This window comes from Cheilinus undulatus, linkage group 13, assembly GCF_018320785.1.
Source record: "Cheilinus undulatus linkage group 13, ASM1832078v1, whole genome shotgun sequence".
Classification (NCBI taxonomy): domain Eukaryota; kingdom Metazoa; phylum Chordata; class Actinopteri; order Labriformes; family Labridae; genus Cheilinus; species Cheilinus undulatus.
Window position 1 is genome coordinate 1,179,055 of NC_054877.1, and position 22,685 is coordinate 1,201,739.

General features: G+C 41.8%; 1 protein-coding gene across 1 annotated transcript in view; it reads left to right on the plus strand.

The window, feature by feature from the left end:
- Window positions 1-4,176: 4,176 nt before the first annotated feature.
- LOC121519843 (glutamate decarboxylase 1-like) overlaps window positions 4,177-22,685 on the plus strand; it is a 35,203-nt gene continuing 16,694 nt past the window's right edge. Inside the window, exons 1-4 of the mRNA XM_041802872.1 lie at window positions 4,177-4,198; window positions 12,348-12,452; window positions 19,618-19,724; window positions 19,965-20,100. Coding sequence (XP_041658806.1) covers window positions 4,177-4,198; window positions 12,348-12,452; window positions 19,618-19,724; window positions 19,965-20,100 — 370 coding nt within the window. The remainder of the gene's footprint in view (window positions 4,199-12,347; window positions 12,453-19,617; window positions 19,725-19,964; window positions 20,101-22,685) is intronic.

Below are 22,685 nucleotides of genomic sequence, written 5' to 3' on the forward strand. Positions count from 1 at the left end.
GAGTCAGAGAAGAGCATGAGCAGGGTCTCTATAGGACCGTCTACCTCCTCCCCTCTAGTCTCCTCCTCCTCCTTTCTATTTTTTCTCTGAGCATCATGCTGCTCCTCTCCTCTTCACACAGTCCTTCCTCCTCCTCCTCTCCTGTGTCTCCTCCCCTCCATCTTCATCAACACCACTGCAGTATGCATCAGTCCAAACACAGGGATAAGGACCATTCATAAAAACCTACAGAGCTACTCAGCAGTCAGCAGTTAAACATTCAATACATTCCAATCAATCATCATTTATTCTCACTATGGGTCTTTGTAATCACTGTACTAGTAAAACAGCTAATTAATTAATTATAATCTATGTATGTATGTATGTATGTATGTATGTATGTATGTATCTATCTATCTATCTATCTATCTATCTAAAATTAAATACGGGTAAAAACCCCGACAAGACCAGACATGTTCGGCACAGAGTAAGCAGCTTGTAATGTCAAATTCAAACAAATACTGATCAATTTGATGAAAAACATGCACTTTTTATTCATAATCTCTCTTTTAAATTTAGCAACATGACAAAAGCACATACATAGGTGCATGCAAACACAACAAGAGAGCTGTATTTGAACATAACCTGATGTAGTAGCACGTCTGGTCTTCAACCAACCCAAGAGAGCTCATGTCACTCCTCTGTTCATCCCTCTACACTGGCTTCCAACTGCAGCTCGTATTAAACTCAAAACTCTTATCATTGCTTACGAAACAGTACCCAAAACTGCTCCTGTTTACCTGGAGTCCCTCATCCAGGTCTACACTCCTCCTCAAAAACACTCATCCATTGAAAGGAGCCTGGTACGTCCAGCACATCAGGCCCAACTCCATTCAATCTGCAGAGTCCCTCTCTACTTTCAAGAGAAAACTCATCTCTTCTCCTCTCTTTGAGAAAGCTGTGTCTTCAGAAAAGGACTAAGGTAGAGTGGTCTCTGTTAATTCAGTGGTAGAATGAGTCTGATCTAGACTATTCTCTCTGTTGTCTCAGTGGTAGACTGAGTCTGATCTAGACTATTCTCTCTGTTGTCTCCAGTGGTAGACTGAGTCTGATCTAGACTATTCTCTCTGTTGTCTCAGTGGTAGACTGAGTCTGATCTAGACTATTCTCTCTGTTGTCTCAGTGGTAGACTGAGTCTGATCTAGACTATTCTCTCTGTTGTCTCAGTGGTAGAATGAGTCTGATCTAGAATATTCTCTCTGTTGTCTAAGTGGTAGACTGAGTCTGATCTAGAATATTCTCTCTGTTGTCTCAGTGGTAGAATGAGTCTGATCTAGACTATTCTCTCTGTTGTCTCAGTGGTAGACTGAGTCTGATCTAGACTATTCTCTCTGTTGTCTCAGTGGTAGACTGAGTCTGATCTAGACTATTCTCTCTGTTGTCTCAGTGGTAGAATGAGTCTGATCTAGAATATTCTCTCTGTTGTCTCAGTGGTAGACTGAGTCTGATCTAGACTATTCTCTCTGTTGTCTCAGTGGTAGAATGAGTCTGATCTAGACTATTCTCTCTGTTGTCTCAGTGGTAGACTGAGTCTGATCTAGACTATTCTCTCTGTTGTCTCAGTGGTAGACTGAGTCTGATCTAGACTATTCTCTCTGTTGTCTCAGTGGTAGACTGAGTCTGATCTAGACTATTCTCTCTGTTGTCTCAGTGGTAGACTGAGTCTGATCTAGACTATTCTCTCTGTTGTCTCAGTGGTAGACTGAGTCTGATCTAGACTATTCTCTCTGTTGTGTCAGTGGTAGAATGAGTCTGATCTAGACTATTCCCTCTGTTGTCTCAGTGGTAGACTGAGTCTGATCTAGACTATTCTCTCTGTTGTCTCCAGTGGTAGACTGAGTCTGATCTAGACTATTCTCTCTGTTGTCTCAGTGGTAGACTGAGTCTGATCTAGAATATTCTCTCTGTTGTGTCAGTGGTAGATTTAGTCTGATCTAGGCTATTGTCCTCGGTTGTCTCAGTGGTAGACTGAGTCTGATCTAGAATATTCTCTCTGTTGTCTCAGTGGTAGACTGAGTCTGATCTAGAATATTCTCTCTGTTGTCTCAGTGGTAGACTGAGTCTGATCTAGACTATTCTCTCTGTTGTCTCAGTGGTAGACTGAGTCTGATCTAGACTATTCTCTCTGTTGTCTCAGTGGTAGAATGAGTCTGATCTAGAATATTCTCTCTGTTGTCTCAGTGGTAGACTGAGTCTGATCTAGACTATTCTCTCTGTTGTCTCAGTGGTAGAATGAGTCTGATCTAGACTATTCTCTCTGTTGTCTCAGTGGTAGACTGAGTCTGATCTAGACTATTCTCTCTGTTGTCTCAGTGGTAGACTGAGTCTGATCTAGACTATTCTCTCTGTTGTCTCAGTGGTAGACTGAGTCTGATCTAGACTATTCTCTCTGTTGTCTCAGTGGTAGACTGAGTCTGATCTAGACTATTCTCTCTGTTGTCTCAGTGGTAGACTGAGTCTGATCTAGACTATTCTCTCTGTTGTCTCAGTGGTAGACTGAGTCTGATCTAGACTATTCTCTCTGTTGTCTCAGTGGTAGACTGAGTCTGATCTAGACTATTCTCTCTGTTGTGTCAGTGGTAGAATGAGTCTGATCTAGACTATTCCCTCTGTTGTCTCAGTGGTAGACTGAGTCTGATCTAGACTATTCTCTCTGTTGTCTCAGTGGTAGAATGAGTCTGATCTAGAATATTCTCTCTGTTGTCTCAGTGGTAGACTGAGTCTGATCTAGAATATTCTCTCTGTTGTCTCTAGGTCTTTGTGAATGACCCAGCACTTGGTCCTTTGGTCAGTAGTTGTTGTCTTGATAATTTAATGAATGGTGATGATGAGAGATCTCACATTTTGTTGTCATCATTGCTGATGTTGATTTAAAGAAAAAGAAAAAAACCTTCTATACATTATGTGCTTTGCATGGCAGCAACTGCATCCAGTTGGACTGCCAGCACTTTGTGGCACTTTCTGATGTTATCAATATGACAGCTGTTGTTGTGGTGGGAATCCCAAATGTCTAGTTCACTATCAAATCAGCCATTGAAAATGTATTCAGACTAGAAACAAAAGTTGATAATTGGACATAATTTATCAAACTGAAGTAAGGTTTTATTAATTGATTTCATCATTTCTCTGTTGTTCTATTTTATTTATTTTAAGAGTTCATATATATATCCCTAAATATGAACATTAACCTGGCCTTTGCCATTAAAAAGTATTTTTGCTGTTGACTTTTATGGTTCTCCCTCTTAAAGCTTTTGACAATGCCACCATTTATAAACAACCCTATTTGTAAGGTTGGACAATCAGTGACTTCTGTTTAAATCTTTATTTCACACAGCGCCCCAACTTTTCCTGGAATTTGGGGCAGAATAAAAACTCAAGCTGAACCTTTTGTTTTGAATTCATCAACCAAACAAGTGCAGGTGTTGACTGAAATCCTGATGTTTTAGTTTGATTTCACTCAGTATGACATTAAACTAGGGTTTAGTTATAGCGCCCCCTGGAGGCTAGTGAGCCAGCTGCTCTCCTGAGATCAATCAAACCAGACTGAAACAGTTAAACCAGGACAGAAGAGGGACGGTCTTTGTTCTAAGCCTTTTCAACCAGATCAGAGCGTGGCTGTGTTACATAAGCGACGCCTTCTACAGGTGTTTGTTCTCACTGACAGCAGCTGTCTCCAGGCCACACCCCTCTGTATGTGGACAGGTTTTAAGGCAGCAGTCTGACTACAGACCATCAGATGCTCCATGTGGCTCCAGAGAGACTGGTGAGAGAGAAATGGTAGAAGACAAATCTAGATCATCACATTTGTTTAGAGCTTCAGCAGAGAGCCGACAGGATCTATCAGACATGGATCTGTTTCATTTACCAGGTAAGAACTCTAACACCTGAACTACAGGATCTATCAGACATGGATCTGTTTCATTTACCAGGTAAGAACTCAGGATCTATCAGACATGGATCTGTTTCATTTACCAGGTAAGAACTCAGGATCTATCAGACATGGATCTGTTTCATTTACCAGGTAAGAACTCAGGATCTATCAGACATGGATCTGTTTCATTTACCAGTTAAGAACTCAGGATCTATCAGATATGGATCTGTTTCATTTACCAGGTAAGAACTCAGGATCTATCAGACATGGATCTGTTTCATTTACCAGGTAAGAACTCAGGATCTATCAGACATGGATCTGTTTCAGCTGGAATTACCATGAATTCACTCCCTCATCTCATCTCCTCTCATCTAATCTCATCTCCTCTCATCTCATCACATCTCCTCTCATATCATCACAGCTCCTCTCTTTCTCCTCTCCTCACAACTCCTCTTAACTCTATGATCTCATCTCCTCATCTCTCATCCCAGCCCCATTTCCTCTCATCTCATCTTATCTCAACACATCTCCTCTCATCTCATCTCTTCTTCTCTTAACCATTACATCTGCTCTTATCTAATCAGCTCTACTCTTCTCTCATCTCATCAAATCTCCTCTTCTCTCATTTCATTTCATTTCATCTCATCTCCTCTTATCTCATCACATCTCCTCTTATCTCATCTCCTATCTCATCTCCTCTTATCGCATCACATCTCCTACATCTCATCTCATCTTCTCTTATCTCATCACATCTCCTCTTATTTCATCTCATCTCCTCTTATCTTATCTCCTCTGATCTCATCTCCTATCTCATCACATCTTCGCTTATATTATTTCATCTCCTCTTATCTCATCTCATCATATCTCCTCTAATCTCATCACATCTCCTCTTATCTCATCACCCCTCCTCTCATCTCATCTCATTTCATCTCCTCTCATTTCATCACATCTCCTCTTATCTCATCTCCTATCTCATCACATCTCCTCTTATATCATTTCATCTCCTCTTATCTCATCTCATCTCCTCTTATCTCATCACATCTCCTCTTATCTCATCACATCTCTTATCTCATCTCATCTTCTCTTATCTCATCTCATTTCATCTCCCCTCATTTCATCACATCTCCTCTTATCTCATCTCATCTTCTCTTCTCTCATCACATCTCATCTTATCTCATCTCATCACATCTCCTCTTATCTCATCTCCTCTCATCTCATCTCCTCTTATCCCATCTCTTCTTATCTCATCTCCTCTCCTCTCATCTCTTCTCCTCTTATCTCATCTCCTCTTATCCCATCTCTTCTTATTTCTTCTCCTCTTTTCTCATCACATCTCCTCTTATCTCATCTCATTTCCTCTTATCTCATCTCATCTCCTCTTATCTCATCTCATCTTCTCTTATCTCATCACATCTACTCTTATCTCATCTCCTATCTCATCTCCTCTTATCTCATCACCTCTCCTCTCATCTCATCTCATTTCCTCTTATATCATCTCATTTCCTCTTATCTCATCTCATCTCCTCTTATCTCATCTCATCTCCTCTTATCTCATCACATCTCCTCTTATCTCATCACATCTCTTATCTCATCTCATCTTCTCTTATCTCATCTCATTTCATCTCCCCTCATTTCATCACATCTCCTCTTATCTCATCTCATCTTCTCTTCTCTCATCACATCTCATCTTATCTCATCTCATCACATCTCCTCTTATCTCATCTCCTCTCATCTCATCTCCTCTTATCCCATCTCTTCTTATCTCATCTCCTCTCCTCTCATCTCTTCTCCTCTTATCTCATCTCCTCTTATCCCATCTCTTCTTATTTCTTCTCCTCTTTTCTCATCACATCTCCTCTTATCTCATCTCATTTCCTCTTATCTCATCTCATCTCCTCTTATCTCATCTCATCTTCTCTTATCTCATCACATCTCCTCTCATCTCATCTCCTCTTATCTCATCTCCTATCTCATCTCCTCTTATCTCATCACATCTCCTACATCTCATCTCATCTCCTCTTATCTCATCACATCTCATCTTCTCTTATCTCATCACATCTCCTCTTATCTCATCTCATCTCATCTTCTCTTATCTCATCACATCTCCTCTTCTCTCATCTCCTATTTCATCTCCTCTTATCTCATCACATCTCCTCTTATCTCATCATATCTCCTCTTATTTGATCTCATTTCCTATCCCATCTCCTCTCCTCTCATCTCCTCTTATCTCATCACATCTCATCTTCTCTTATCTCATCACATCTCCTCTCATCACATCTACTCTTATCTCATCTCCTATCTCATCTCCTCTTATCTCATCACATCTCCTACATCTCATCTCATCTCCTCTTATCTCATCACATCTCATCTTCTCTTATCTCATCACATCTCCTCTTATCTCATCTCATCTCATCTTCTCTTATCTCATCACATCTCCTCTTCTCTCATCTCCTATTTCATCTCCTCTTATCTCATCACATCTCCTCTTATCTCATCACATCTCCTCTTATTTGATCTCATTTCCTATCTCATCTCCTCTCCTCTCATCTCCTCTTATCTCATCACATCTCATCTTCTCTTATCTCATCACATCTCCTCTTATTTCATCTCATCTCCTCTTATCTCATCACATCTCATCTTCTCTTATCTCATCACATCTCCTCTTATTTCATCTCATCTCCTCTTATCTCATCTCATCTCATTTCCTCTTATCTCATCATATCTCTTCTTATCTCATCTCCTATCTCATCTCCTCTTATCTAATCTTCTCTTTTCTCATCTCATCTTATCTGATCTCATCTCATCATATCTCCTCTTATCTCATCTCCTCTAATCTCATCTCCTCTTATCTCATCTTCTCTTATCTCATCACATCTCCTCTTATTTCATCTGATCTCCTCTTATCTCATCTCATCTCATCTTCTTATCTCATCACATCTCCTCTTATTTCATCTCATCACGTCTTATCTCATCTCATCTCATCGTCTTATCTCATCACATCTCCTCTTATTTCATCACATCTCCTCTCATCTCATCTCATTTTCTCTTATCTCATCACATCTCCTCTTATCTCATCTCCTATTTCATCTCCTCTTATCTCATCACATCTCCTCTTATCCCATCACATCTCCTCTCATCTCATCTCCTCTTATCTCATCTCATCTTCTCTTATCTCATCACATCTACTCTTATCTCATCTCCTATCTCATCTCCTCTTATCTCATCACCTCTCCTCTCATCTCATCTCATTTCCTCTTATATCATCTCATTTCCTCTTATCTCATCTCATCTCCTCTTATCTCATCTCATCTCCTCTTATCTCATCACATCTCCTCTTATCTCATCACATCTCTTATCTCATCTCATCTTCTCTTATCTCATCTCATTTCATCTCCCCTCATTTCATCACATCTCCTCTTATCTCATCTCATCTTCTCTTCTCTCATCACATCTCATCTTATCTCATCTCATCACATCTCCTCTTATCTCATCTCCTCTCATCTCATCTCCTCTTATCCCATCTCTTCTTATCTCATCTCCTCTCCTCTCATCTCTTCTCCTCTTATCTCATCTCCTCTTATCCCATCTCTTCTTATTTCTTCTCCTCTTTTCTCATCACATCTCCTCTTATCTCATCTCATTTCCTCTTATCTCATCTCATTTCCTCTTATCTCATCTCATCTCCTCTTATCTCATCTCATCTTCTCTTATCTCATCACATCTCCTCTCATCTCATCTCCTCTTATCTCATCTCCTATCTCATCTCCTCTTATCTCATCACATCTCCTACATCTCATCTCATCTCCTCTTATCTCATCACATCTCATCTTCTCTTATCTCATCACATCTCCTCTTATCTCATCTCATCTCATCTTCTCTTATCTCATCACATCTCCTCTTCTCTCATCTCCTATTTCATCTCCTCTTATCTCATCACATCTCCTCTTATCTCATCATATCTCCTCTTATTTGATCTCATTTCCTATCCCATCTCCTCTCCTCTCATCTCCTCTTATCTCATCACATCTCATCTTCTCTTATCTCATCACATCTCCTCTCATCACATCTACTCTTATCTCATCTCCTATCTCATCTCCTCTTATCTCATCACATCTCCTACATCTCATCTCATCTCCTCTTATCTCATCACATCTCATCTTCTCTTATCTCATCACATCTCCTCTTATCTCATCTCATCTCATCTTCTCTTATCTCATCACATCTCCTCTTCTCTCATCTCCTATTTCATCTCCTCTTATCTCATCACATCTCCTCTTATCTCATCACATCTCCTCTTATTTGATCTCATTTCCTATCTCATCTCCTCTCCTCTCATCTCCTCTTATCTCATCACATCTCATCTTCTCTTATCTCATCACATCTCCTCTTATTTCATCTCATCTCCTCTTATCTCATCACATCTCATCTTCTCTTATCTCATCACATCTCCTCTTATTTCATCTCATCTCCTCTTATCTCATCTCATCTCATTTCCTCTTATCTCATCATATCTCTTCTTATCTCATCTCCTATCTCATCTCCTCTTATCTAATCTTCTCTTTTCTCATCTCATCTTATCTGATCTCATCTCATCATATCTCCTCTTATCTCATCTCCTCTAATCTCATCTCCTCTTATCTCATCTTCTCTTATCTCATCACATCTCCTCTTATTTCATCTGATCTCCTCTTATCTCATCTCATCTCATCTTCTTATCTCATCACATCTCCTCTTATTTCATCTCATCACGTCTTATCTCATCTCATCTCATCGTCTTATCTCATCACATCTCCTCTTATTTCATCACATCTCCTCTCATCTCATCTCATTTTCTCTTATCTCATCACATCTCCTCTTATCTCATCTCCTATTTCATCTCCTCTTATCTCATCACATCTCCTCTTATCCCATCACATCTCCTCTTATCTCATCTGCTCTTATCTCATCTTCTCTTTTCTTATCTTGTCTCCTCTTTTCTCAACTCATCTCATCTTTTCTTATCTCATCTCATCTCTTCCTATCTCATCTCATCTCCACTTTTCTCATTTCATCATATCTCCCCTAATGTCAACTCATCTCATCTCCTCTTATCTTATCTCCTTTTATCTCATCTCATCTCCTGTCTCATCTCCTCTTATCTCATCACATCTCCTCTTATCTCATCTCCTCTTATCTCATCACATCTCCTCTTTTCTCATCTCATCTCATCTCCTCTTATCCTCTTATTGCTTCATCTCTTGTTTTCTTATCCTATCATATTTCATGTCATCTTATCATATTTCATATTATCTCATCTTATCTCATCTTATTTCATCCTGTCTTATTTTATCTAAATCATATTTCATAACCCTTTTTTCTTTTGATGTCAAACTTTAAGATTGACATCAAAATATCAATTTGAGACAAGAGAGCAACATCTTAAATTTTATTTTCAGGAATAGCACTCTTTGTTTGGACCAACCATTTTTTTTTTATGTGAGCAAAAGTATTGGAACATCTGACAGACCCAGTCTAAGTCTGTGTTTTGTTGCCCAGGTGTGTCCTATTATGCTGATTATTTAAAAAACAGATGGTGCTGAATGTCTTACGCTCAGTTTCAGATTTGAGTTTTGTCTTTGGAGACTGCATTTATAGTTAAGAGATGTAGCCAACATGAAAACCAGAATGCTGTCAATGGGTGAAAAACAAGCGATTGTGACGCTGAGAGAAGATGGAAATCAATCAGAGCCATTGCACAAACATTGGCCATAGCCAGAACAACCATTAGGAATGTTCTGAAGAAGAAAGAAGGCACTGGTGTACGCAGTAACAGATGTATAGGTTAGATCAAGGAAAAAGCATGTGTAAAGAAAGACCCTAAAAGAACTGTTAAATTTTTTTAGAAAGAAATAATCTCCTCATGATACCAAACATACAAGCTCACTTGTGAAACACAGTGGAGGTAATGTAATGGTTATTGCAAGAAAGGATTTCCAACTAAATATTAAGTGTTAATCAATTTAATCTATTTCAAGTCTCTCTGTTTCAATACTAAAAACTCACCTAAAAATTTGGTGTTCTGTTACAAATAAAGCTATCTCCTAAGTTGTGTATCAGATCCAGCTATAAATACCTGGAAAAGCTGAAATGTTGATCTCTTGTCCCATATTCATCTTTTGACATCAAACCCAAATGTTTTCAGTTTAGAGAAAAAAATTAATAGCCTGAAAAAGTCAGTTATTTGATGTGTCAGCTGAATGTCACTCAATCAAATATGTTTAAGTAGGTATTGGATAAATTTGGATTAGAGATTTTGATCGTTAAACCAGAGGAATGCATTTATCTTAAAGGTGACTCTGAGAGTAAATGTATGAGTGCCTCTCCCTCTGAGCCATGCTGTGAGATGTCTCTGAAGATTCTGATTTCAGTGGAAAAAACAAACATGTAATGATCAGGTTAACACAACTGACGATAATCCCTGGAAAGTAGTCTTTGAATTCTGAGAGTTTCTATATAAATTCAGATTGTTGTCATTGATTTTATTTCTGATACTCTAACTGTGGCTGACCAGCAAGGTTCATACCTTTATCCATTTGAATAATATGCAAAATGATGTCTGGATTAATGTTCTGACCACTTGATGACCTTCATCTCTCCTTGGAAGAGAGACATCAGCAAAAATGACTGGGTCAGATGCAGGGCTGCAGGGAGACCGCAGATGTCCTCATAGAAACTATAGATGTCCTCATAGAGACTGTAGGTGTCCACATAGAGAATGTACATGTCCTCATAGAGACTGCAGATGTCCTCATAGAGACTGCAGATGTCCTCATAGAGACTGTAGATGTCCTCATAGAAACTGAAGATGTCCTCATAGAGACTTCAGATGTCCTCATAGAGACTTCAGATGTCCTCATAGAGACTGTAGGTGTCCACATAGAGAATGTACATGTCCTCATAGAGACTGCAGATGTCCTCATAGAGACTGTAGATGTCCTCATAGAAACTGAAGATGTCCTCAAAGAGACTGTAGATGTCCTCATAGAAACTGAAGATGTCCTCATAGAGACTGTAGATGTCCTCATAGAAACTGAAGATGTCCTCAAAGAGACTGTAGATGTCCTCATAGAGACTGTAGATGTCCTCATAGAAACTGAAGATGTCCTCATAGAGACTGTAGATGTCCTCATAGAAACTGAAGATGTCCTCAAAGAGACTGTAGATGTCCTCATAGAGACTGTAGATGTCCTCATAGAAACTGAAGATGTCCTCATAGAGACTGTAGATGTCCTCATAGAAACTGAAGATGTCCTCAAAGAGACTGTAGATGTCCTCATAGAGACTGTAGATGTCCTCATAGAAACTGAAGATGTCCTCATAGAGACTGTAGGTGTTCTCATAGAGACTGTAGATGTGCTCCTAGAAACTGTTTATGTCCTCATAGTGATAGTAGATGTCCTCATAGAATCTGTAGATGTCCTCATACAGACTGTAGGTGTCTTCATTGAATCTGTAGATGTCCTCATAGAGGCTGTAGATGTCCTCATACATACTGCAGATGTCCTCATAGAGACTGTAGGTGTACTCATGGAGACTGTAGGTGTCTTCATTGAATCTGTAGATGTCCTCATAGGGACTATAGATGTCCTCATAGAGACTATAGATGTCCTCATGGAGACTGTAGATGTAACTGTAGAAACCGTAGATGTCCTCATAGATACTGTAGGTGTCCTCATACAGACTGTAGGTGTCTTCATTGAATCTGTAGATGTCCTCATAGGGACTATAGATGTCCTCATAGAGACTATAGATGTCCTCATAGAGACTGTAGGTGTCCTCATACAGACTGTAGGTGTCATCATGGACCCCCCCCCCCCCAAGTAATAGAATGGTTCTTTTTATTTATTTTTTTTTTGTTGTAGAGTCAAAACACTTAGATTTGACATCAGAAAACGAACATCAGACAATCAATCAATATCTCCACTTTTTTTTTTTCCAGGTATTTACATCTGGATCTGATACACAACTTAGAAGGTAGCAACTTTTGTGCAACCCCACCCATTTCTCCTGTGAGCAGTATTGGAATAAAAGTCAAAGTTTCCTGTGTTAGCTCAGATCCAGGTCAGGGTTATAAAGGCAGACAGACCCACCTGTACCCACAGTCTCTTGATGGTTGTATGGCCACACCCCCAGGGTTTCACAGCAGCACAAACAACCAACAGACTGGCTGGACTTCATTTTACTGAGCCAGACATGTTAAAAAAAACACCAAGAAACAACAAGAGAACAAGACCCACAACAGAGAGAAAAAAGTGATCTCTTCTGTCTGGCATCTTTAGAATCCATAAGATCCTAAGTCCTTCAGTTCTGATCTGTTCTAGACATTAAAGTGACTCACCTGGCTGAGACTCCATCAGATCACCACACCTGTAATAACTATTTTGTTTCATCCTTTCAGAGAGAATCATCGAGAAAACATCAGTGAGAGACAAAGAGGATGAGTCAGCCACCATCACAGACAGGAAGAAAACCCCTACTGACTTCAGCGACGTCTACAGTAAAGGTCAGAGTCCTGGTCTCAGAGTCTAGAGTAAAGGTCAGAGTCCTGGTCTCAGAGTCTAGAGTAAAGGTCAGAGTCCTGGTCTCAGAGTCTAGAGTAAAGGTCAGAGTCCTGGTCTCAGAGTCTAGAGTAAAGGTCAGAGTCCTGGTCTCAGAGTCTAGAGTAAAGGTCAGAGTCCTGGTCTCAGAGTCTAGAGTAAAGGTCAGAGTCCTGGTCTCAGAGTCCACAGTAAAGGTCAGAGTCCTGGTCTCAGAGTCCACAGTAAAGGTCAGAGTCCTGGTCTCAGAGTCTACAGTAAAGGTCAGAGTCCTGGTCTCAGAGTCTAGAGTAAAGGTCAGAGTCCTGGTCTCAGAGTCTAGAGTAAAGGTCAGAGTCCTGGTCTCAGAGTCTAGAGTAAAGGTCAGAGTCCTGGTCTCAGAGTCTAGAGTAAAGGTCAGAGTCCTGGTCTCAGAGTCCACTGTAAAGGTCAGAGTCCTGGTCTCAGAGTCTACAGTAAAGGTCAGAGTCCTGGTCTCAGAGTCTAAAGTAAAGGTCAGAGTCCTGGTCTCAGAGTCTACAGTAAAGGTCAGAGTCCTGGTCTCAGAGTCTAAAGTAAAGGTCAGAGTCCTGGTCTCAGAGTCCACAGTAAAGGTCAGAGTCCTGTACTCAGTCCACAGTAAAGGTCAGAGTCCTGGTCTCAGTCTACAATAAAGGTCAGAGTCCTGGTCTCAGTCTACAGTAAAGGTCAGAGTCCTGGTCTCAGTCTACAGAAAAGGTCAGAGTCCTGGTCTCAGAGTCTACAGTAAAGGCCAGAGTCCTGGTCTCAGTCTACAGTAAAGGTCAGAGTCCTGGTCTCAGTCTACAGTAAAGGTCAGAGTGCTGGTCTCAGTCTACAGTAAAGGTCAGAGTGCTGGTCTCAGTCCACAGTAAAGGTCAGAGTCCTGGTCTCAGTCCACATTAAAGGTCAGAGTCCTGGTCTCAGAGTCTAGAGTAAAGGTCAGAGTCCTGGTTTCAGAGTCTAGAGTAAAGGTCAGAGTCCTGGTCTCAGAGTCTAGAGTAAAGGTCAGAGTCCTGGTCTCAGAGTCTAGAGTAAAGGTCAGAGTCCTGGTCTCAGAGTCTAGAGTAAAGGTCAGAGTCCTGGTCTCAGAGTCTAGAGTAAAGGTCAGAGTCCTGGTCTCAGAGTCCACAGTAAAGGTCAGAGTCCTGGTCTCAGAGTCTACAGTAAAGGTCAGAGTCCTGGTCTCAGAGTCTACAGTAAAGGTCAGAGTCCTGGTCTCAGAGTCTAGAGTAAAGGTCAGAGTCCTGGTCTCAGAGTCTAGAGTAAAGGTCAGAGTCCTGGTCTCAGAGTCTAAAGTAAAGGTCAGAGTCCTGGTCTCAGAGTCCACAGTAAAGGTCAGAGTCCTGGTCTCAGAGTCTACAGTAAAGGTCAGAGTCCTGGTCTCAGAGTCTACAGTAAAGGTCAGAGTCCTGGTCTCAGAGTCTACAGTAAAGGTCAGAGTCCTGGTCTCAGAGTCTAAAGTAAAGGTCAGAGTCCTGGTCTCAGAGTCCACAGTAAAGGTCAGAGTCCTGTACTCAGTCCACAGTAAAGGTCAGAGTCCTGGTCTCAGTCTACAATAAAGGTCAGAGTCCTGGTCTCAGTCTACAGTAAAGGTCAGAGTCCTGGTCTCAGTCTACAGAAAAGGTCAGAGTCCTGGTCTCAGAGTCTACAGTAAAGGCCAGAGTCCTGGTCTCAGTCTACAGTAAAGGTCAGAGTCCTGGTCTCAGTCTACAGTAAAGGTCAGAGTGCTGGTCTCAGTCTACAGTAAAGGTCAGAGTGCTGGTCTCAGTCCACAGTAAAGGTCAGAGTCCTGGTCTCAGTCCACATTAAAGGTCAGAATCCTGGTCTCAGTCCACAGTAAAGGTCAGAGTCCTGGTCTCAGAGTCCACAGTAAAGGTCAGAGTCCTGGTCTCAGAGTCTACAGTAAAGGTCAGAGTCCTGGTCTCAGTCTACAGTAAAGGTCAGAGTCCTGGTCTCAGAGTCTACAGTAAAGGTCAGAGTCCTGGTCTCAGAGTCTACAGTAAAGGTCAGAGTCCTGGTCTCAGAGTCTACAGTAAAGGTCAGAGTCCTGGTCTCAGTCTACAGTAAAGGTCAGAGTCCTGGTCTCAGAGTGTACAGTAAAGGTCAGAGTCCTGGTCTCAGTCTACAGTAAAGGTCAGAGTCCTGGTCTCAGTCTACAGTAAAGGTCAGAGTCCTGGTCTCAGAGTCTACAGTAAAGGTCAGAGTCCTGGTCTCAGAGTCTACAGTAAAGGTCAGAGTCCTGGTCTCAGAGTCCACAGTAAAGGTCAGAGTCCTGGTCTCAGAGTCTACAGTAAAGGTCAGAGTCCTGGTCTCAGAGTCTACAGTAAAGGTCAGAGTCCTGGTCTCAGTCTACAGTAAAGGTCAGAGTCCTGGTCTCAGAGTCTACAGTAAAGGTCAGAGTCCTGGTCTCAGAGTCTACAGTAAAGGTCAGAGTCCTGGTCTCAGTCTACAGTAAAGGTCAGAGTCCTGGTCTCAGAGTCCTACCCTCACTAGTTGGGTGTGTTGTAAAAGCATGCACGTGACGTCACAGTCAGCCACAGAGATATAAATGGATGAGCGACTCAAATCAGTAGGGATTAACCATTAAACAGCCTTATTTCAGCTGAACGTGCTTTTTAACAACATAACTATGTCTTAATGATGCTAACCACTGTCAGCACAGCTCCTCAGCTGAAGGAATACGTGTACAGAGACGGTTTTAGTCATAACGCTATGTTAATATGTGAATATATCTAGTCTAGAACTAGTTTATATGACCAGATATGAAAGTTTAGAGCTATACTATGAGAATTCGCCGCATTGAAAATACATTAAAAGTTCGGCTGGTGTTAAATCAAACTAGATAAAGTCAGACATCCTGGGTGTGCTGATCTCGTTTTAATATAGGCTGCAGCCTGAAGTTTGACAAACACGTTCAACAGCCACAGAGCGATGTTTTCACAGGTTACCTAAAGTCAGAAGCAGATAATAACTAGTTACAGTACAGAGAATCAACTGTTCCAAGGCTTCATATTCACAAAACTTCAGCATTAATTTAGTTTCTCATCCATCGTGGATAGATCAGGCTGATGTGAGCCATCAGGCTCTGCTTTGTGTTCTTAAAATCAGGTCCAGATAAACATCAGGAAACATGATTTGTGGCCAGATACCAATATCCACAGACTAGGAAACTGTTTGGATCTCTGCCAAGTCCAAATATATCGATTTAAGCAGACATTAGTCGGTTTTTCTCCCATTTTTGCTGCTTCTCACAGAGACTTCCGTCTTTTGCAGCCCGACGGCAAGCAGCTGAGCAGCTGAATCGCACAGTGACATGACATCAGTGCAGCCCCCTATTGTTGTGTCTGTAGCTCCACATTATGGATGGGATAGGTAAGATTGGTACCCCTATGGAAGGGTGCCGAAAAGTGGGACTGTAATAAACGGTTGGTTTTTGGGACCCTTTCCAACTTTTACTCTATGGAAACCGTTATGGCCGTTCCGCACCGAACTGAGCCAGACCACTCGGTGGAAATGACCTAAAAGTCTACAGTAAAGATCAGAGCCTCAGTCACAGTGACGTCCCCTTAACAGAAAGTGACACAGAGTCCCAAAGCACTGCTGCCTCAGAGCGATCTTTAGAGGTGGAGGATTTTCCCCCTCCAGAGTCCCCTGAAGCAGACTGTAAAGTGGTGGTGGACCATGGTTGTCCTGAGTACTACCAGTTTGCACCGTTTGCTCCAGCACCTGTGTTACTAAAGCCAGAGCAGTGCAGCAGAGGATGGGAGAGGTTTCTGAAAGTCAGTTACAGGAGGTAATGCTACACCGTTTTTAGAGTTTGTGACGTCACATAAACTTTTAAGAAAATATTTTTCAAGGCAGATGTCCATTTGAGCTGATTTAAAGACATAAAATGCAGATTTTTATCAGTTTCACGCAAATGTCAGACAAAACTCCAGCATTGACGTGTTTTTATAATAGTTCAGTCAGATACCTCAGTGTACAGCTGGAAAAAAGGTTAAAGTGTTCACTACTTGTTTAATGCCAGGTGTGTGAGAGCTGATTAGGGCCAGGTGTGTGAGAGCTGATTAGGACCAGGTGTGTGAGAGCTGATTAGGACCAGGTGTGTGAGAGCTGATTAAGACCAGGTGTGTGAGAGCTGATTAGGACCAGGTGTGTGAGAGCTGATTAGGACCAGGTGTGTGAGAGCTGATTAGGGCCAGGTGTGTGAGAGCTGATTACTGGAGTCCCAAGTTGCAGGTGGGGGCTGAGGTGGTAGTCTCCAGGTATGAGCGGGGCTGAGGTGGTAGTCTCCAGGTGTGAGCGGGGCTGAGGTGGTAGTCTCCAGGTGTGAGCGGGGCTGAGGTGGTAGTCTCCAGGTGTGAGCGGGGCTGAGGTGGTAGTCTCCAGGTGTGAGCGGGGCTGAGGTGGTAGTCTCCAGGTGTGAGCGGGGCTGAGGTGGTAGTCTCCAGGTGTGAGCGGGGCTGACTGGGTCCCCTGCAGTTTTTACCATCCAAAAACAATCTTAGGCTATATTAAATGGAGACAGGTTGAGCACTAGGACCAAGCGGAAAACGGCTGCTCAAGCTGAAGCCTGTTTCCCTTTAGACCGCCCACTGGCCCACAAGCTCATTGATTGGCTCTACCGTTTCTTCCTAACGTGTGATTGGCCGTCCCCGCTGTCACGCCATCTGGTTGTAAACAGCGCCTGGACTATAGCACATGAGCACAGCGGTGTTTAGCTAGTTGGCGATGAGTCCACGTTCATCTGCTGCTGTAAGTTGTTAACATGTTGGGCATTTGTTCTGCCTGGGTCACGTCAGCTAGACGGATTTTAATACCAGAGGTTTCGTTTTCATTAACATTGAATGTGTGTCTGTGTGCATGCGTGTGTGCGTGTGTATGTGTGTTTGATAATTAGGCGCAGCCAGGTGGCAAGAAGTCGAAAAAAAGAAAACTGGATATAAGAGACTTCTTTAGAAGTCAAAGTGTAAGTTACTCAGAGGAACACATTACACCACAAACTCCTTCCCCTCATCCATCAGAAACTCAGACTCTCTCCCCTCCTATTATTATTATTATTATTATTATTATTATTAGTAGTAGTAGTAGTAGTAGTAGTAATAGTATTACTTGTATTTTTTTAACATTCTATTATTTAACTTTATGATAAACGCATGTATTGCAATTTATATGTTCATATTATGTAATTGTTTTATTCTTGTAAAGTGTCTTTGAGTTTTATTGAAAGAGCTGACAAATAAAATATTATTATTATTAAATATTACTGTAGAGCCTCAACACAGAGATTTTAAAAAAAGCGTATATTTAAAGCCAAAGAGATACACTTGTTGATTTTTTTTTTTATGTATTATTTGTGTTTTGAAAGGCAGCCACTGTTTAAAAACACTAACAATGAAAGTTTGTGGGAAAAATAAAATAAAACCTTGAAGTATAAATGTATTTTTAAACATCCTTATTGTTTGTGAATAAATTAGACATAATAATTGAGAAACTGAGTTTTTTCTTCAGACTATACCATTAAAATCAATGATTGTTGCATCCCAAATTGTCCCACTGTTCATATGTCATCCATCAATATATTTGTGTCAGGTGACAGATAATAGAAATCCAGAAGAAGATACAGGAGGAGGTAGAGCAAGAGAGGCTGGAGGAGATGGAGGAGGTAGAGGAGGAGATGAAGGAGGAGATACAGGAGGAGGTAGAGGAGGAGATGGAGGAGGTAGAGGAGGAGATGAAGGAGGAGATACAGGAGGAGGTAGAGGAGGAGATGGAGGAGGTAGAGGAGGAGATGGAGGAGGTAGAGCAAGAGAGGCTGGAGGAGATGGAGGAGGTAGAGGAGGAGATGGAGGAGGTAGTAAAGGAGAGACTGGAGGAGGTAGAGGAGGAGAGACTGGAGGAAGGTAGAGGAGGGGAGGCTGGAGGAGATGGAGGAGGAGATACAGGAGGAGGTAGAGGAGGAGATGGAGGAGGTAGAGGAGGAGATGGAGGAGGTAGAGCAAGAGAGGCTGGAGGAGATGGAGGAGGTAGAGGAGGAGATGGAGGAGGAGATACAGGAGGAGGTAGAGGAGGAGACGGAGGAGGAGATACAGGAGGAGATACAGGAGGAGGTAGAGGAGGAGATGGAGGAGGTAGAGGAGGAGATGGAGGAGGTAGAGCAAGAGAGGCTGGAGGAGATGGAGGAGGTAGAGGAGGAGATGGAGGAGGAGATACAGGAGGAGGTAGAGGAGGAGAGGCTGGAGGAGATGGATGAGGAGAGACTGGAGGAGGTAGAGGAGGAGATGTAGGAGGAGATACAGGAGGTAGAGGAGGAGATGGAGGAGGAGATACAGGAGGTAGAGGAGGAGATGTAGGAGGAGATACAGGAGGTAGAGGAGGAGAGGCTGGAGGAGGTAGAGGGGAAGGAGGAGGAGGTAGAGGAGGAGAGGCTGGAGGAGGTAGAGGAGGAGAGGCTGGAGGAGGTAGTAAAGGAGAGACTGGAGGAGGTAGAGGAGGAGAGACTGGAGGAAGGTAGAGGAGGGGAGGCTGGTGGAGATGGAGGAGGAGATACAGGAGGAGGTAGAGGAGGAGATGGAGAAGGAGATACAGGAGGAGGTAGAGGCTGGAGGAGATGGAGGAGGTAGAGGAGGAGATAGAGGAGGTAGAGCAAGAGAGGCTGGAGGAGATGGAGGAGGTAGAGGAGGAGATGGAGGAGGAGATACAGGAGGAGGTAGAGGAGGAGATGGAGGAGGTAGTAAAGGAGAGACTGGAGGAAGGTAGAGGAGGAGAGGCTGGAGGAAGGTAGAGGAGGAGAGGCTGGAGGAAGGTAGAGGAGGAGAGGCTGGAGGAGGTAGAGGAGGAGAGACTGGAGGAAGGTAGAGGAGGGGAGGCTGGAGGAGATGGAGGAGGAGAGGCTGGAGGCTCACAGGTGAAGTTGAAAGAATAAAGATATGTTAGTCATGAGATTGAGCATTGTGACAAATGTTAGGGTGATGATAATCTTATTTTTATATCTTATTACAGCTTATTTTTACTTAAAAATTAGGTATGATTTTATATAAATGAGGTCTATTGACCATAACCCCCGTACTCAAACCAGTTGTGTCCCCCCACCTCTGAAACCAAATTTTCGTCCATGTTTGTTCGTTGTAGATCTGTTCCCGGCTCCAGGCGGTGAGGAGACGACCCGAGGATTTCTTCAGGAGCTGGTGAACATCCTGCTGGCTTACATCTGCAGGTCCAACCAGAGGACCTCCAAGGTCATCAGTCTTTTCTGTCTGAATCCTGAGAAACTGAAATTCTGCTGAATGTGATTTACAGTGAGGAAAGAAACATTTATATGTGTAGAGATTTGTTTTTTGGTGGTTTTAAACCCGTTCAGTTTCCCCTTTATGAACATCAACGTTGCTCCAGATGTGAATAAAGTTCATGTTAACGTTCAGTTTCAAATCTAAGAGACAGAAAGGAAACTCGGTGAACTCTCTGTGGTGATTTTTCAGGTCCTGGACTTCCATCATCCTCACCAGCTGATGGAGGGACTGGAAGGGTTCAGTCTAAACCTTCCTGACCAGCCGGAGACCTTGGAGCAGATCTTAGTGGACTGCAGAGACACGCTAAAGTACGGCGTCAGCACAGGTCAGCATGCGTGACAGGAAGTGAGATGAGTTGATTCATGAGAAAACACCAGACAGTATTCTGAAGAGGACTGGTGTGAGAAGGATTTGATTTTTCAGTCCAATACTCCTATAAATGATCAGATTATTAAATACATTCACCCACCATGCACTCTGTCATTTACTAATATATAAATGACCCTCAATAGATGACCACTAATCAATAACCCTAAATGAATACCTTTCAATCAATGACAAATAATCAGTAACCCTCAATCAATAACCCTAAATTACCAATGTTTAATCAATAACCCTCAATCAATAAGCTTAAATTACTGACATTTATTAATAACCTTTAATCAACAACTTTCAACTAATAACCATAAATCAATAACCCTTAACCATTAATCTCAATCAAAAACCCTTAATCAGTCAGATAATTATTAAAAAAAAACAAAAAAACCCCCAAAAAACTTGACCTGTTCATGATTCAACCAGTCCAAAATATTTGTAAAAAATTTTCTTGTCTCCACTGGCGTCTGACAGAAATGTTCACTCATGTCTTTAGATCTTCTCATCTCCACTGTCGTTTTGTACGCTCTAAGAAATGAAATGTTGATTTTACTCAACTAAGTTATCTCAACCAGTTCCACACAACTGTATTGTTTAAAATGGACAAGCAAAACACGAGTAATGTCAACAATGTAAAGTTAAGTAAATCTAACTTAACTTTCTTACTTTAAAGCTACATGATATTACTATGTTGGATTTACTGACACTACATTAAGTTTACTTAATATTAGGGCTGTCAAAGTTAACACGTTAAATATCGCGTTAACTCAAATTACTTTTAATGCCACTAATTTTTTTGTCGCACGATTAATGCATGCACGTTCTGTGTGACCCTCGACCCATCCCGTAGCTTGCCAGACCAGGAAGCGGCACCGTCGTACCAGCGAGCAGAAATGGATAAAGGACAGAGACTTTTTGAATGGCAGGTTCGGCTTTCAGATCATGTCAGATAAGACTGAAGTTATTTTCTCCTACTGTCGACACGAACGGAGTTACAAGGAGTTCATAGAGTCTTACATAGCCTGTATCACTCGCTGGCCATGCACACCCCTAATGCAGAGAGCCGCCCCCCTCACCATGCTGGATTTGTTTACAATGGAGACACTCAGACAACTCTGCAGGGATGGACTCGCTATCTGGCATACCGAGCATGTCCTGGTGTGCCGACGCACTTTTGGGCCAGTATGATTTATTCATTTATGTAGGCTATTATATCTGCCATGAACCGGCACCACAGATGCGCTGACTACTTATATTGACTGTTGACTGGTCCAATCACGTCTCCTAAAGGTCCGCTCTCATCCCCATGCAGCTCCTGCTTGAAAGTGAAAGTATTCGGAAAAAAAACGAAACTTACTAAAACGATCGACTGGGACTGTAAATAAACGTCAAAATAAAAAAAAACAGTCCATCAAGATGCTGCAAAACTGTCAAAGACTCTGCAGTCCCTATTGGAGATTGTCTGATGCTGGTGAATATACAGATGCATCATGAGGAGGAGGAGGAGACAGAGCAGCAGAGGCTGGTGTGTGACAGGAGAGCAGAGGTTAGTGAATGAGCTCTGTAGAGTATCATAATATAAGCTGAAAGCTTTATTAGACTGTGGGTCTCCTTTATTTAGGAAGAAAAAAATGGTTTTAGATTAAATCTGTAGCTCTTCTATGATCTGAAGAATGAAGAGATGGTTAAGTCCTCTTACTTTACCTTAAAAGTTCTCCACTGAGACTTCTTTTACTTTGTGTGTTCATGAGTTTTGAAAAGAGGCTTCATGTGTGTGTTTATTGACATTCCAGTAAATCTACTGGGCTGATGGCAGTCGTTTCTTACTGTCAGCATTTATTTTACATTTGGACTACATTTTTTAGTTTGAAAGTAAAAATATGATAAATAATAGCAGAGATTTTTTTAAGTAATTACTTGCTTTTTCTCTTGAGCAGGGCAGATGTGTCCACCTTACATCAGAACAGTGAAACACCATTAGATGTGTCTGTGCCTTACTGCTGAGCTCTCAGCAGAGACTTGACTTCTTTATGTCCATGTGTGATGATGAGATCTTTTGTTTGGTGTTCAGCTGCTGAGAACAGAGGAGTTAACTTCTAGAAGTCTAAAGTTTGACTCTACATTGTGGTATTATTCAGTAATGTTACATTAAGGTCAGTATCTCCATCTGTTGTGGCTTGAGTTTACCATGATATTCTCTCAGCATATTTTTGCAGCGTTCGGTATGTTTGAGCTCAGACTAGAGAATTTTCTGGACTTTATCTGTTGTTGTTTTGGGTTGTTGACATGAACAAACATTTGCATAAAGAAAGCATTTTTGTCCACTTGTGTTGATAAGTATTTAAATCTTGAGAAATAGTACTGTGAGGTACATTTAGAACAGACAAAAAAAGTGCAATTAATTTGTGATTAATCGCGAGTTAATATCTCCTGTAGTCTGAGGGTCAGAAACGTGTATGTTTTAGATCTTCTTGTCTCCTCTGCCGTACTGCAGTCTGAGGGTCAGAAACGTGTACGTTTTAGATCTTCTCGTCT